This window comes from Euprymna scolopes, chromosome 44 (assembly GCF_053919585.1).
Source record: "Euprymna scolopes isolate OS-2025 chromosome 44, ASM5391958v1, whole genome shotgun sequence".
Classification (NCBI taxonomy): domain Eukaryota; kingdom Metazoa; phylum Mollusca; class Cephalopoda; order Sepiida; family Sepiolidae; genus Euprymna; species Euprymna scolopes.
Window position 1 is genome coordinate 16,434,866 of NC_136525.1, and position 14,177 is coordinate 16,449,042.

Sequence of the window (14,177 nt, forward strand, 5' to 3'; positions counted from 1 at the left end):
AATCATCATATATATATATATATATATATATATATATATATATATGAATCAATAAAGAGAGAAAATGAAGGTATAAAAACTATATAGATTTATTTATTTAATAAGGGTATACATCAATTAGGGGTGTTGGGTAAGTGGAGACTCTTTATAACATGGTATTTCGAAGTCTAATGCTTCTCATCAGAAGAGTAGAGAAGATGCTAGGTAACATAATATTTTTTCACTGAATACTTTGATTCGTCTACAACTAAGTTTAATTCCTTCATTTGAAATATTTTTGTTGCATACACAAAAGAAACACGGGAAATACTTATCAAGGAAAACATATTTTTCACCCCGGGAATGATAAATGCGGAAACATTAATCTACACCCTGGAATTTTGTTTAGGGTTTCTTTTTTTTGCTTGGTAGTCTCCCCTGTAGTCCTTTGCCAGGCCAAAATTAAAATTTACAAGTAAATTTATTGTTCAACAGAATACTCCAAAAACAGTTTTCAAAAAATCCTCATTCCGCGGAGTTTCAAAGAATGCTATTCTTCTCTTCAGAGGAAATAAAGAAATTAGCAAATTATCATTATAGCCGAGCTAAAATTTGCTGGTTATAGTATTAAATGATACAGCATTTTATGATCGTTAGTCATAAATTACAAAAAGAAAAGTGTTTATCTCAGTTAAAAATATGTGAAAATCGAGAAAACAAGTGAAGCATGCATGGTCCCCTGTGAGTGTACAGTGAACGAGGCTTAAAAAAAAAATGACTAAGTTCAGCATTCACCCCTCACCCCATTTAGCCCCAAAACTCCCCAGAGAACGTCAAATCCTGATGAAAATGAATAAACGGTACAGTTTTAGGCCTCAACATATGTAAATTTGAGTTCTGTACCATGCAAAAAAGAAAATGACTAAGTTCATCATTGCCCTCCCCCCATTTAACCCCAAAAGTCCCCAAGGCCTTAACATATTTAAATTTGAGTTTAACACCATGCAAAACTGCTAAATAGACATACACAGAAAATTTTAGACAAATATAGTAAAATAGTCCTAAAGTGGAGTGTTTTTATTAGCCTTAAAAGAGCCCCTGGGGCACACTCAAGAGTTATCGCGAAGTATAGATAAACAAAATTATATAGAAATCAGTTAGTTACAACTTTTCAGAAAGTTTTATAAAAATCCTAGGCATCAATTTTTTTTTTAATAAGCACAAAAATGTCAATTTTAGCAAGAGGGGGCAACTGAAGTTTTCCAGGAAAATCCGCTCTGTTATTTTTTTTACTCATATCATGTTTAATGTTTGTGGAAAATTTCGAAAAAGTCCAATGCATAGTTATTGAGAAATGTGCAGACAGACAACCAGACAAGGATGAATTTACAGGTCCACCTTCCTTTTGTCAGAAGACCAAAAACAAACAAACAAACAAAAAAAAAAACAGAAAAGTAAAGAAAATCAAAGAAACAGAAGAGGAAAGAAACAAGAAAGGAAAGAAAGAAACAGACGAGGAGAGAAACAAGAAAGGAAAGAAACAAGAAAGGAAAGTAACAATGAGAAAAGAAAGGAAAAATAGGAAAGAAGAAAAACAGGAAAGAAAAAAAACATCAAAGGAAAGAAATAATAGAAAAAGTGAAGAAACAGTATTAAAAAAAAAATTTAAAAAATACAGGAAGATTAAAAGACAAAAATAAAGGTGAAATAAAAACAGAAAACAAAAAAGAAAAGGGCAAAAAAACAGAAAGGTAAAGAGAGTAGAAGGAAAAAATAACAGAAACGAAAAAACAAAGAATAAAAAAAAGTCAAGAAAAGAAAATGAAAAAATTTTTTATTCTGTGTCTATTGCATGTGTGCATTTAGCAATTAAAATTATTTCACACGTAACAACCAGTCGTAGAAAGACAAGAATAAATTTATTAGAAATCACGTCAAAAGAAAAAAAAAAAAAAAAAAAAAAAAAAAAAAAAGAGCGCTTACTTTCGTAATTTCCGTGGTGCGTGCGCCATTTGTTCTCCTTTAACAATGTAAAATAAAGAGGCACTGAAAAATAAACAAAAAAATTTCAGCAATTATGAAATAGCAAAAAATATAAAGGATTAAATAGTCAAAAATATTGTAAATTATTAAATATAGGCAAAAATATTGTGAACTATCATGCAAAAATATATGGAAATATTACCAATTATGTAATATGAAAAAAAATATCACAAATTATGTAATATGTGGAAAAATATAATGAATTACGCAATGTGTGAAAATATATTATTAATTATACAATAGATGCAAATATAGCATAGCTTATGCATATATATTATTAGCTGCAAATATACTATAAATTGTGCAAATACAGTAGAACCTTGGGATACAAGAGTATATAATACACATGTATATAATAAAATAACATTAACAATTACACTGTGAGGCAAGGAAAATACTGTAACCAGGGGCCGGAAAATACATTGTATTCCACATCATAACCTGAAAAAACTGTATTCTGGGGTTCTACTGTATGTTATGAACTGTGCAATATACGCAAATATGTTATGAACTGTGCAATATACGCAAATATGTTATGAACTGTGCAATATACGCAAATATGTTATGAACTGTGCAATATACGCAAATATGCTATGAACTGTGCAATATACGCAAATATGCTATGAACTGTGCAATATACGCAAATATGCTATGAACTGTGCAATATACGCAAATATGTTATGAACTGTGCAATATACGCAAATATGTTATGAACTGTGCAATATACGCAAAGATGTTATGAACTGTGCAATATATGCAAATATCTTATGAATTGTATAATTTATGCAAATATATTAAGAATTGTATAATTTATGCAAATGTATGGGGAATTATGTAATAGATGCAATATATTTTAGCTCATGTAATATAAATTAGAAATTATATGCAAGAATATGAATTATGAAATGAATAAAATATGAATTATGAAATGAATAAAATATGACAAAAATGTGCAATGGAAAATATAAGGAATGATAAAATTATACATGAGAATTTTTTAAAAATAAATTACATGAAAAGGTGCTATATAAACTAATGTGTTCTAAATAAACATGAATTAAATTGAAATATATATATACAAGTTTAAAAACCAGACAACACAAAGATTTAAATTGATATATTTCGATGTAACCTGCCTTTTTCGGGATTTTTTTTTACTTTCGTCGCATGGTGTTATTACCAAATGAAAAGAAATTATTAAGTATCCACGTTATTTTTTTTCAAGTCCAGAATGCACTTGGCATGCGCGAAGTGAAATATTTCAGTGTTCCTGCATTGAAAGCTGACCTGAAATGGAATATGTACATCAAGTCTGCTGCCAAGGTCGCTGAAAAAATAGTAGGATTCTTCTACCGCTCCAGAAGATATCTCACTGCTGATGCAATTCTCTATTTATTGCAAAGCCAAGTACGTCCAAGGATGGAGTACTGCTGCCACATCTGGGCAGGAGCTGCTAAAAACAGCCTATCCTGCCTTGACAGAGTACAAAATAGACTTTGTGGCTTAGTGGGGGATGCCCCTTTCTCTTCCCTGCAACCTCTCTCCCACAGGAGAGACGCCGCGAGCCTGTCTTTGTTTTATCATTACTTCAAGTGCTCGTCTGAGCTCCAATCCCTGGTCCTCCCCCCTCACCAATCTTTCACGAAAAACACTCGTCTAGCTGAAACCAGTCAAAAATTTTCCCCTCGCTTTATCTGTGCCAAAATCAAAACGTAGATTCCATGAACAAAGCTTCTTTCTTAGAAGTGCACGCCTGTGGAACTCTGTTCCATTTGCCTGTTTCCCATCTGACTACAACCTGGATGTCTTCAAGTCCAACATAAACAAATTCCTGATGAATCGTCCCTTTAAGACACTTTATCAAATCTCAACACTAACGAACTGTATACGCAATAACCCTTATCCCCGAGTGGCTTCCGGGCCTTGATAAGTGGTGACCACCTTGTAAAAAAAAAAAAAATTTTTTTTTAAATGGTAAATTACATTGAAATATATATATATATATATATATATATATATATATATATATATATATATATAATTTTGTTGTTGTTCCTTCTTATGAAACTGATTTTTAATTTAATTGAAATTTGATTTTTAAATTTTAAAAATTTTTTTAAATTTTTAAATTATAAATCACATTACTTAATATTGAATTAGCTCTAGGACATTTAACTATCGAGCTTATTATATATCTAAATTACAACGAGCACTTTCTATTTCCTGTATTTTAATTAAACTAGTAATTTCACTGTTACATTAAAATACACTCAGCTCTTTAGACTATTGTTCTAATCTCCTTTATATATATATATATATATATATATATATATATATATATATATGATACATTTAAAAGCCAGACAACACAAATCAACATTAAACAGCACGTAGATACTTAGTAATTTCATTTTGTTTCATAATAACACCATGCGACAAAAAGAAAAAAAAAATCTGAGAAAGACGGTTTACGTTGAAATATATTGATTTAAAGAAATAAACATTTGTTTAGTCTTATACACGATTTGCGTTGTCTGGCTTTTTGAACCTATTATATACATGTATTTCAATTTAATTTACCATTTAAAACAGGAATTATACAAAAATATGAATTATATACGATGCTAGAATTAGTTCTTTTTAAACAAATATAATTATTTATACAAAGAGCATTTTTACCTTAATGGTAGTTGGTAGTTTTCCCTTTCATAATGTGATGGCTCCAGGTGAGGAGCAACACGTATATTTTTTAAAAACAATTATCTACAGACACATGTTTTGTTGTTTTTGATTCATCAGCATCGGTGAAGTTCAAAACCAGGATTCTGAAGTCTGAAGCTCGACCACTGAATTTATTCATACCTGTCAATAATTCCATGTTAAAAATATATATTTTGCTCCCATTCCCAACAATGGTGGAACGATAAAATTATCTCTATAGAAAAGACAACATGATTCCATTTCCATTTGATGAAAACCGGTTTTCTTTTCTTTTTTTGTTGTTGCAGACCATCTACTAGTCCGCCAGTTGTGTACAAATTCCAAGAGCGATAGGAACCTTCTATCATGTCTGAAACTGACACAATGTTCGATGAGTGAGATCGAAGACGTGTTGCAATACAACTCATGCTCTCTACCAGCCCAAGTTATGACAACAGGACCATTGCCAGCACCCTCAAAATATGTCCCTGGATTGCCACGAATAACAGGGACCTGCCCAGGATGTGCTGAAGAAAGTGGTGCTTCCTGGTGCAATCAGGTGGCCGCTGGTAGACCCTGGGTGTGGCAACAGGATGCAGTGCCAGCCCACAAGTCCAAAGAGACCCAGGCTTGGCTTCAGGAGTACTACAACTTTGTACCCTTCTGTCACTGCTCTCCCCAGCTTTCTCCCCAACTTGAACCTGCTTCGTTTGGTCATACACCAAGAACATCACTAACATGACCTCCCACAACGCCAAAACCAGCCTGATCACCACCATCTGCCAAGTATTCTGCCAGCGTTTATGGAAAAAGCATGCTCCCAGGTCCAGCTCCGTATCAAGGCGATGATTGTGGCTGAAAGCGGTTACATTGAATACATGTCAGCCTACTACATAATCAAGTTACCTGAATTGATTAGGCTCCATATTTTTACAAGTTTCTGGGCTTGACCTTTACTCCTGATCTGAAATGGAACACGTACATCAAATCCGTTGCCAAGGTTGTTGGAAAAATGGTTGGATCATTCTATCGATCCAGTAGATATCTCACTGCTGATGCAATTCTCTACCTGTATAAGAGCCAGGTACGTCCGAGGATGGAGTACTGTTGCCACATCTGGGCAGGAGCTGCTAGAAAAACCATATCCTGCCTTGACAGAGTATCAAATAGACTTTGTAGCCTAGTAGGGGATGCCCTTTTCTTTTCCCTGCAACCTCTTTCTCACAGAGGAGACGTTGTGAGCCTCTTTCTGCTTTATTATTTCCATGGCAAGTGCTCGTATGAGCTATAATCTATGGCCCCTCCCCAAACTTTCACGAGAAACACTCGTCTAGCTGAAAACACTATCAATAACTTTCTCCACTCTTTATCCGTGCCTAAACCCAAAAGTAGATTCCATGAACAAAGTTTCTTTCTTAGAACTGCACGTCTGTGGAACTGTCTTGCATTTGCTTGCTTTCTAGCTGATTACAATATGGTAAAAAAAAAAAAAATTAAAATAAAATGGTGAGGCACACCCAGGCTTGAACAGAGGATCATTGGATCTGTAGTCAAATCCTCTACCGCTAAGCTATATCTACAGATTACAATAAGTCTGTTTTGTTTTTTTTTTAAAAGAAATGATTTGCTAAAATTTTATTATCTCCCTTGGCCAGTGTAACATAAAATAGTCTCCTGTAAAAATTATTCTTTTTATCTATAAGAAAGAAAAGCTATTTTTAAGATCAGATTTTTTGGATTTTTGATACTTATTGAATGAATTTCTGTACAAAACATATCTAAGAACACTGCCAGATATATAAATTACATTTGTGTGAATTTTGCAAAAGATAGGTTCAGCTGTTTCGGAATCTATGAGAAAGGAATTCACACACACACAAATTAACTTTTATCTATTATATAAATCTCACCTGTCTGTTTAGATGTATGTATGTCTACTTAAAAATTTTGACAGAGGCGATGGATTTTCATGAGATCAGTATCGTTTTGAAGCTCGGCCCTTCGGATGACAAATATTGAAAAATTCGCCAAAAACATGAATTCCTTCACCCTAAACTGGGCAGTTTTCTACAAGGAGGGTCGGTTTTTCCGCTGACATTTTTTGCAAGTCATTCAAACCTCGCATGAATGACGTTGCATAAAAGGCGTTATTTTGACCACCCATGACATCACAACAGAGGTAGGCGCATCGATAAGAGTGTTTTTTATTTATTTATTTATTTTTTTTTTTTCAATTCTTTTTCCTCTGTCACATTACGGGTTCAAGCCTACGTCCTACTCCTATTTTTTTTTTTTTTGGCTCAACATGTTACATGATAAGGGCTGTCCCCTTTTCATGTAAGTATAAAAATAGAGAGATTTAGTTAAAATGAAAATGAAATAGAATAGACGAAATTCGAACCTCGTAAATTAGGTTTAGAAATAGATTACGAGAGAGAATTAGAAAATGGAATGTAAAACAAACAATTGTTTAGCTTAGAGATAAAATAGTTTCAAGAAAAGAATGTGCGTTGACAAGTCTTATGAAAAATTCAATTGAGGAATGCAACTATACAAGATAATTTAATAAACATGTTTTTAACATATTGGAAAAATAGGTTATTGGGAATATAGGTTAAAATTCCTTTTGTAAACAAAGGAAAAAGTTTTGGACACGCATGTCCAGAACACGTGAAAGAAGACACATGTTTTAACATGTGTATGACGTCATGGAAAAATGGAAAGTTCTAGATATAGTTAGAAAACTTTAGAGTTAAGGAAGGAGAAACTGGGAGAAACTCAGAGGGAGTTTGAGAACGGCAGACGACAGTCCAGTTGGGATTCGAACGTCTAGAAACGAGACGGTCACTTTTGAAACTTAGAATGTGAAGCTTTGAATCCTTGATGATGAAAACCACGGGCGGTCGTGAGAAGAAATAAACCCATCATGTGTTTTTATAAACGTCGTCTTTGTGTTGTGATTCTACCAAAAAGGTAAAGTGGAAATTGTTATTATACGTCTATATATTTGTGTTATAAAATGTCTTGACATACACATCTCATATCTACAATGTGAACTCTACATCTCATATCTACACGTCTAAGTATGAACATTTTAATATATATGAATCTTCATAACAGAAACAACAACATTCTTTATAACACGAACAATCTCTCTCAACAACATCACTTGTAGTAAGACTCTCTAAGACTCACTCTAATAAGACTCTTACAACATCTCTCTCTCTAAGACACAACAGCATCACTCATAATAAGACTGCACTTTAATAAGACTCACATTTAACAAAGAACAATAACAACGAATGATAACAACAAAAATAATAATAATAATGAAACATAAATGTAACAAACACACACCTCCAAATACCTGGGCAATGCCGAGCACTCAGGCTAGTATAATATATATAAAGACTAGCGGGGGTGCCCTGCGTTGCTCGGGTGTTTGGAAGTGTAAAAGAAAAACAAAAAACCCGAAGCCTTGAGGCTAAGGTGGAAAAAAGGTATGACATGTTACCGCGACGCTAAGCAGGCAGAGAAATGAGAATGGGTGAAATTAAACGTTTACAAAAGCAGGAGGTTAAACGAACGTCAACGTCTGGTTTTCTAGGTCAAATATCACGCCATATCACAGCGCAAATTTTGTAGCATGAAAGTCGCTCAAATAAAAGATATAGACGACCTCGTTTCATAAATCGGAGATATTATAATCTAGAAAGTATATAAAAAGTTGTAAGAATTAGTGACCCCCCCCCAAACGCCCCCACCGAAAAAAGCCTTTGCTAGACATAAAAAAAAAAAAATGCACACACACACACACACACACATTTTCACTTTGCTAGACATTAAAAAAAAAAAAAACGCACACACACACACATTTTCACTTTTATATTTAGGCCTTACCTGCCAGATATCTGGACGTGCCAGTCTCGAGGATGTTGTTTCATGCAAGATAAGATTGCCTGGAAAATAAAAAAGATATTTTTTTTTATATTGACGATCAATTATTTGAATCGTTTGTATAATACATACATGATGCAATGACCGGTGGCTGCGTATAAGCATCTGGAGCACGCTTCATCATACAAGGATGGAATACTGTTGCCACATCTGGGCAGGAGCTGCTAGAAAGGACTTGTCCTGCCTTGATAGAGTTCAAAATAGACTTCGTAGCCTCATAGGAGATGTCCTTTTCTCTTCCCTGCAACCTCTATCTCACAGAAGAGATGTTGCAAGTTTGTCTCTGATGTATCGTTATTTTCATGGAAAGTGTTCGACTGAGCTTCAGTCTATGGTCCCCCCTCGCCAAACTTTCACAAGAAGCACTCGTCTAGCTGAAAACACTATCAATAATTCCCCCCACTCTTTGTCTGTGCCTAAACCTAGATTCCATGAACAAAGCTTCTTTCTTAGAACTGCACGCCTGTAGAATTGTCTTCCGTTTTCCTGCTTTCCGGCTGACTACAATATGGTTGTCTTCAAGTCTAATGTAAACAAGTTCTTGATGAGCTGTTTCATATAAGTTACCAAATTTACCGAATTTTCATTACTAATGATTACTATATTGTCCGATTTCTACTGTACACTCTTTAACCCTTATCCTCGAGTGGCCTCTTGGCCTTGATAATATGGTGACGCCTGTGTAAAAAAAAAAAAAAAGTCATTCTAAAAGTAAAGCCTCATATTTTTTTTTTTGTTGAAGAACTACAAAGATGAGAGTACTTCCATTAAAACAAGCAACCTTTAGTGCTCCAGAGTTTATTTTTCTACATAGTCCCCATGATCAATCAATGACTGCATGGGTGTCTAGAGCGTGGTCATTCTAAAAGTAAAGCCTCCTATTTTTTCTTTTAACTCAAAAAGTTGAATAGCTATGAAGACGGGAGTGATACCATTAAAACAAGTGATCTTTTGTGCTCGTGAATTGATTTTTTTTTTTTCTACATTGTCATCACAATTCTCAATGCATTTTTGCTAGGAATTCACTGACACACCTGTGCTTCTGATGCACGTCCATGACAGAGGTTGCTTTCTTAGAGTCTCACACCGTCAATATCTGCAACAGAGAGATTAAACTTTCAGGTCATGAATGCATAAGTTTAGTCATCATAACAATGCAATTTGCAACCCCCTCTGATCCATCAATGCAGAATAAAAAAATAAAAAATAGGAGACATTAACTTTGAGATGCCCCTCATAATATACTGCTCCACCAAAAATAATTAAAAAAAAGAAGAAAACTTCCAAAATTGTGAATGTATCAGACTGTCAAGAAGTGTAAATGGCAATTGAATTAAAGGAATAAATTGTAAGATGGGCAACATCATGAAATTTGGAATACAGACTTTTGTCATTGATCAACATTATATGCTCTGTAATTACATTGAGCTTCTTAAATAAGGATTGGTATATATAAAAAGGAAATATAAGTGAATAAATGATATTTCCACAGAAATGTGTGTGTGTATTGGGACGATTAATCGGAATCAGAAATCGGAAAAATTGGAACTTTTTAGGGTATCAGAATCAGAAAAATTTGTGTCTCTTTTCCAATACCAAAAACGATTCCTTAAACTCTTAAATAACATAATAAATATTTATTGATGTTATACGACTAGCAAAACAAAACTTCTAAGATCAAGAATACATGTGCACATATAACGTGTCTTTACAGTAATAAGGAGGAAATAGCAACTTTATAGCATAAACATACAGAGATTTATAAAGAATCGGAATCAGTAATTGTATTGGAATCGAGAAAAATATTGAAATCATTCCATCACTAATATATGCACATACTGACCTCCAGAGCAGCTGCTTGGTTTCGAACGACCGATCTTCGAAAGAGATTGTAAAGGCTGTTGAGGGCCACAATAATATGGGAACTTCGATCTTGATAAGTCTGCAGTGACAACAATATCTGCTCTTCGTTTGCTTCTCCTGTCACCTGAAGATGGAATAAAAAAATAAAAGAAAAACGGATTCAAAAGATGTCAATACATAGTTTGAGCATGTTCATTATGTGCATATCCCTTTCCCTACTCCCCCCACAGCTAGAATCAACCGTAGATACATAGTTTGAGAGAATGTGAGCGCATGTCCCTTTCCCCACTCCCTAACAGCTGGAGTCAACTGTAGATTAGCTGGGAAAATAAATGAGAATAAAAGGAAAAATGGGCGCCCTTCCACGGTCGGGGGAGTGTTAGGAAGTGACTCATAAAAAAAGAAGACACGTTGTTGAAAGTAAATGATCCAGGACAAGAGGAGGAAGTGATTCAACAAGGCACACAAAAGTGGTAAAAACATATGTAAATTGAGAACAGCTGAGATGGCGTGTAATTTCTACTTATCAATCACTCAGAGATTTCTGATCCAGAGCCATTAAATTTAGGAGTCAGAGTTAGTTTCATGGACAGTTTTCAGTTTCAGACAGTTGAGGATAGGTTGTGGCTCAGAGCAGATCGGGAGAGTTTTAGCAGATGAGGAGATGAACTCACTGGCAGTGATGGCCTCAACAGACAACTAAGATGTGAACGTTAGCATTTGGAAGGTCGTTCTCCGTGATGGAATCAAACATATCCACAGTATAACCGATCTACACAAAACGTGTCAGAATCTGTTTGTTTTTTTTGTTTTTTTCTGAGTTGCGTTGTTTACTTTTTATACTTATGAGACGACAACATAGCCAAAAAAAAAAGAAGAAAAAAAAAAAAAAGACTTATGCACTGAACACGACCAGACCAATGATGCCATGAGACTTATTTGTCGTTTTTTTTTTTTTTTCGGAGGGGGGGGGGGGCAAAATTACAAGAGCAAAAGTACCCCATTTGCTTTACTGATTTTACCAAAACCTGTTAATAATAAAGTCACCCCCCAACCCCATCTATTCCCATGGTATCATCACAAAATGAAATAATTAAAAATCTTTAAAATGTGATGGCTTGTTTGATCGTTTTGTTTCGTAGCATATCAACCCGTTTTCGATTATTTCAAGCTGAATCCAGTAATTTTAGAAAAAAGTTTGGTAAATGTGTAGTTTAGCAGCGTAAATTATTTGACAGACAAAAATTTATAAAACCTATTTATTTTTATACAAACACATTATTAGACCTAAAAGCTGAAATAAAACCAGAATAAATGCACGACATTCGAGGCCGCCATATTGCTTGTAAAATTTAGCCTTTCTAAGGTTTGACAGATTGGCCTTTTTAAGTCCAAATTTGGTCTTTTTTATGGTCTTTCATTACAAAAAAATATGTCGGAAAAAACAGTTTAGTCTAATAAAAATGATGAAAAAAATAATAAAAATGAAATTTTTTCTGGTTTTATTTCAGCCTTTGGGTTTAATAATGTTTCATGATTTTTTTTTCTGTCAAATAATTTACGCCGCTAAACTACACATTTACCAAAAGTTTTCATGCTTCAAGTTCTTTAAATATTCAAATATTTATTCATGGTGTTTGGTTTGGTTTGGTTTGGTTGTTTTGTTTTATTGCATATATCAACTGTTTCCAGGTTATTCAATGCTGAATTCAATCATCTTGGAAAAAAAAAAAGATTATGCGGCATGTTGCTTATATTTTCAAATATTTATTCATGGTGTTTAGTTTGGTTGGTTTGTAGAGGAAAACTGTTTTTTGATTTTTCAGAACACAACTGAGTTTTGCAAAAAGAAAAGAAAAAAAAAAACAATAACATCAATTCTTGGTGCATTTTAGGTTAGGAAGCCAGTATCTCCAGACAGCATAATCTGGTAAGACCTGGTAGTTTGAGAGAAAGCAAGAGTATGCTGATCATGCCTTATCGTGATGGACCCCCCCCCCCCGCCCAACTCCCAACAGCAATTGTAGAGATTAGCTAGAGGTGCTTATTTAGAATAAACCTATTTTCAAAACAAAAATGCAGAAAATTTAAAAAAAAAAAAACATGGAACGAAGACGTCAGATTCCAAAAATCACTTAATGAATTGTTATCAGAACTCAGCTTCGAGTATACATTTTTGCTCATTAGGATTGAGCCAGCCCCAGCTACGAAGCCAGGTGGAGTACCACCTTGTCTAACCGCCAGGCGAGTTTATTTGGGGGTGTATCTTCTCTAGTGAATTAAACACGTCCCTACATACCAACCTAGAAATTTCTATAATTCGGCGCAGTACTTACAGCGTCTAGCCTTCCCAAATGGTCACCCATCTGATACTGGCCAGACTCATCGGTGTGTCAACATGATTGTGTCATGTTTAATAAATAAGAGGGAGACAACTCAATTCGAACTACTGAGATCAAAATCAGCCTTGTAATGGTTACAATTTATTATTAAAATCATAACAAAATGATTTTATATGTAAAAAGAAAAACTACTTGATCAATTTACATAATTTTTGGAACATGACATCTTCGTTCTATGATGGGTATGGACATCATAAAGAATTTTTTGCAATTTAATTCTTTTTATTAATTGGAATTCTTATTGAGATGAGTATTATTTATCCTCATCTTTTAGTTGTTTCTTGACAGTTCAGTCAACCATTCCTCTGGCCTTCATTAGGTGGTTAACTACAACAGGATAGGAACGCCAAATCTAACTATATCCTTAGCAATTACTGCCTTCTATGTAGTACTTACCAACACAACAAACGCCCTCGTGTTTGTGCCTTGTATAGGCATGCGCGACAACAAAACATGGGTTTTTATAAGCGGAAGTCTCGAGGTTGTCAGGAATCTACAGGCGCATGCGCAAGAGAAGGGATTGAGATAGTGGTATAAAGGCAGGTCGAGTGAGAAGGTTGTTGTTGTTGTTGTTGTCATTGGACGTTACAGTGACGCATGCGTTAGCAGGTGATTAAGAGGCGGTTTATTTTTGTGTGTCAAGTCGCGCACCTCGGTGAAGGTCATAAAAATCGTTCACCTCGGTGAAGGTGAAGGTCATATTCTACAGTTCCAGGTGAGCATTGTCTGAAGATAGCGGTTTCAATCCTACCCAAAGGCTTAGTTGAACAAAAATATGGTGAGACGACAAACAACTATGGAAGGCAGTAATTGCTGAGGATGCAGTTAAGATATTCGGAGTTCCTATCCCGTCGCGGTTAACCACCTGATGAAGGCCACAGGAATAGTTGGCCGAAATGTCGTAAAGCAACAACTTTAAAGATGAGGATAATAGTCCGCAATAAATAAATGGATAATTCTTTTTAAAATAGATTTAATTCTAAATAAACAAGATTAAAAAATGACTTATCCATTGAACATCGCAGATCAGCGATGTTAGGAAACTTATTTGTTGATTTTTATCATCATCTTTGGTTTAACGTCTGTTTTACATGCTGGCATGTGTTGGACAACTTTCAGAAATTGACTTCCAAACCAACCTATCTCTGGCCAGGTCTTTATTTATCCTTCTTTCTCTCAAATCTGTCTCTTCCTCTGCAAAATCATCCTGTTACCTCATCTGTTTTGCATTTA

The 14,177-nt window shown here is 34.5% G+C and overlaps 1 protein-coding gene across 3 annotated transcripts in view; it reads right to left on the minus strand.

Annotated features, from left to right (window-relative positions):
* LOC145268710 (protein zer-1 homolog) overlaps positions 1 to 14,177 on the minus strand; it is a 159,134-nt gene that overhangs the window by 36,463 nt on the left and 108,494 nt on the right. For all 3 annotated transcript variants that reach the window (XM_080124248.1, XM_080124250.1, XM_080124249.1), the window contains 3 exons: positions 10,523 to 10,666; positions 8,623 to 8,681; positions 1,963 to 2,025 (listed from right to left, as the gene is read on the minus strand). In XM_080124248.1, the coding sequence (XP_079980374.1) occupies positions 1,963 to 2,025; positions 8,623 to 8,681; positions 10,523 to 10,666 (266 nt within the window). The remainder of the gene's footprint in view (positions 1 to 1,962; positions 2,026 to 8,622; positions 8,682 to 10,522; positions 10,667 to 14,177) is intronic.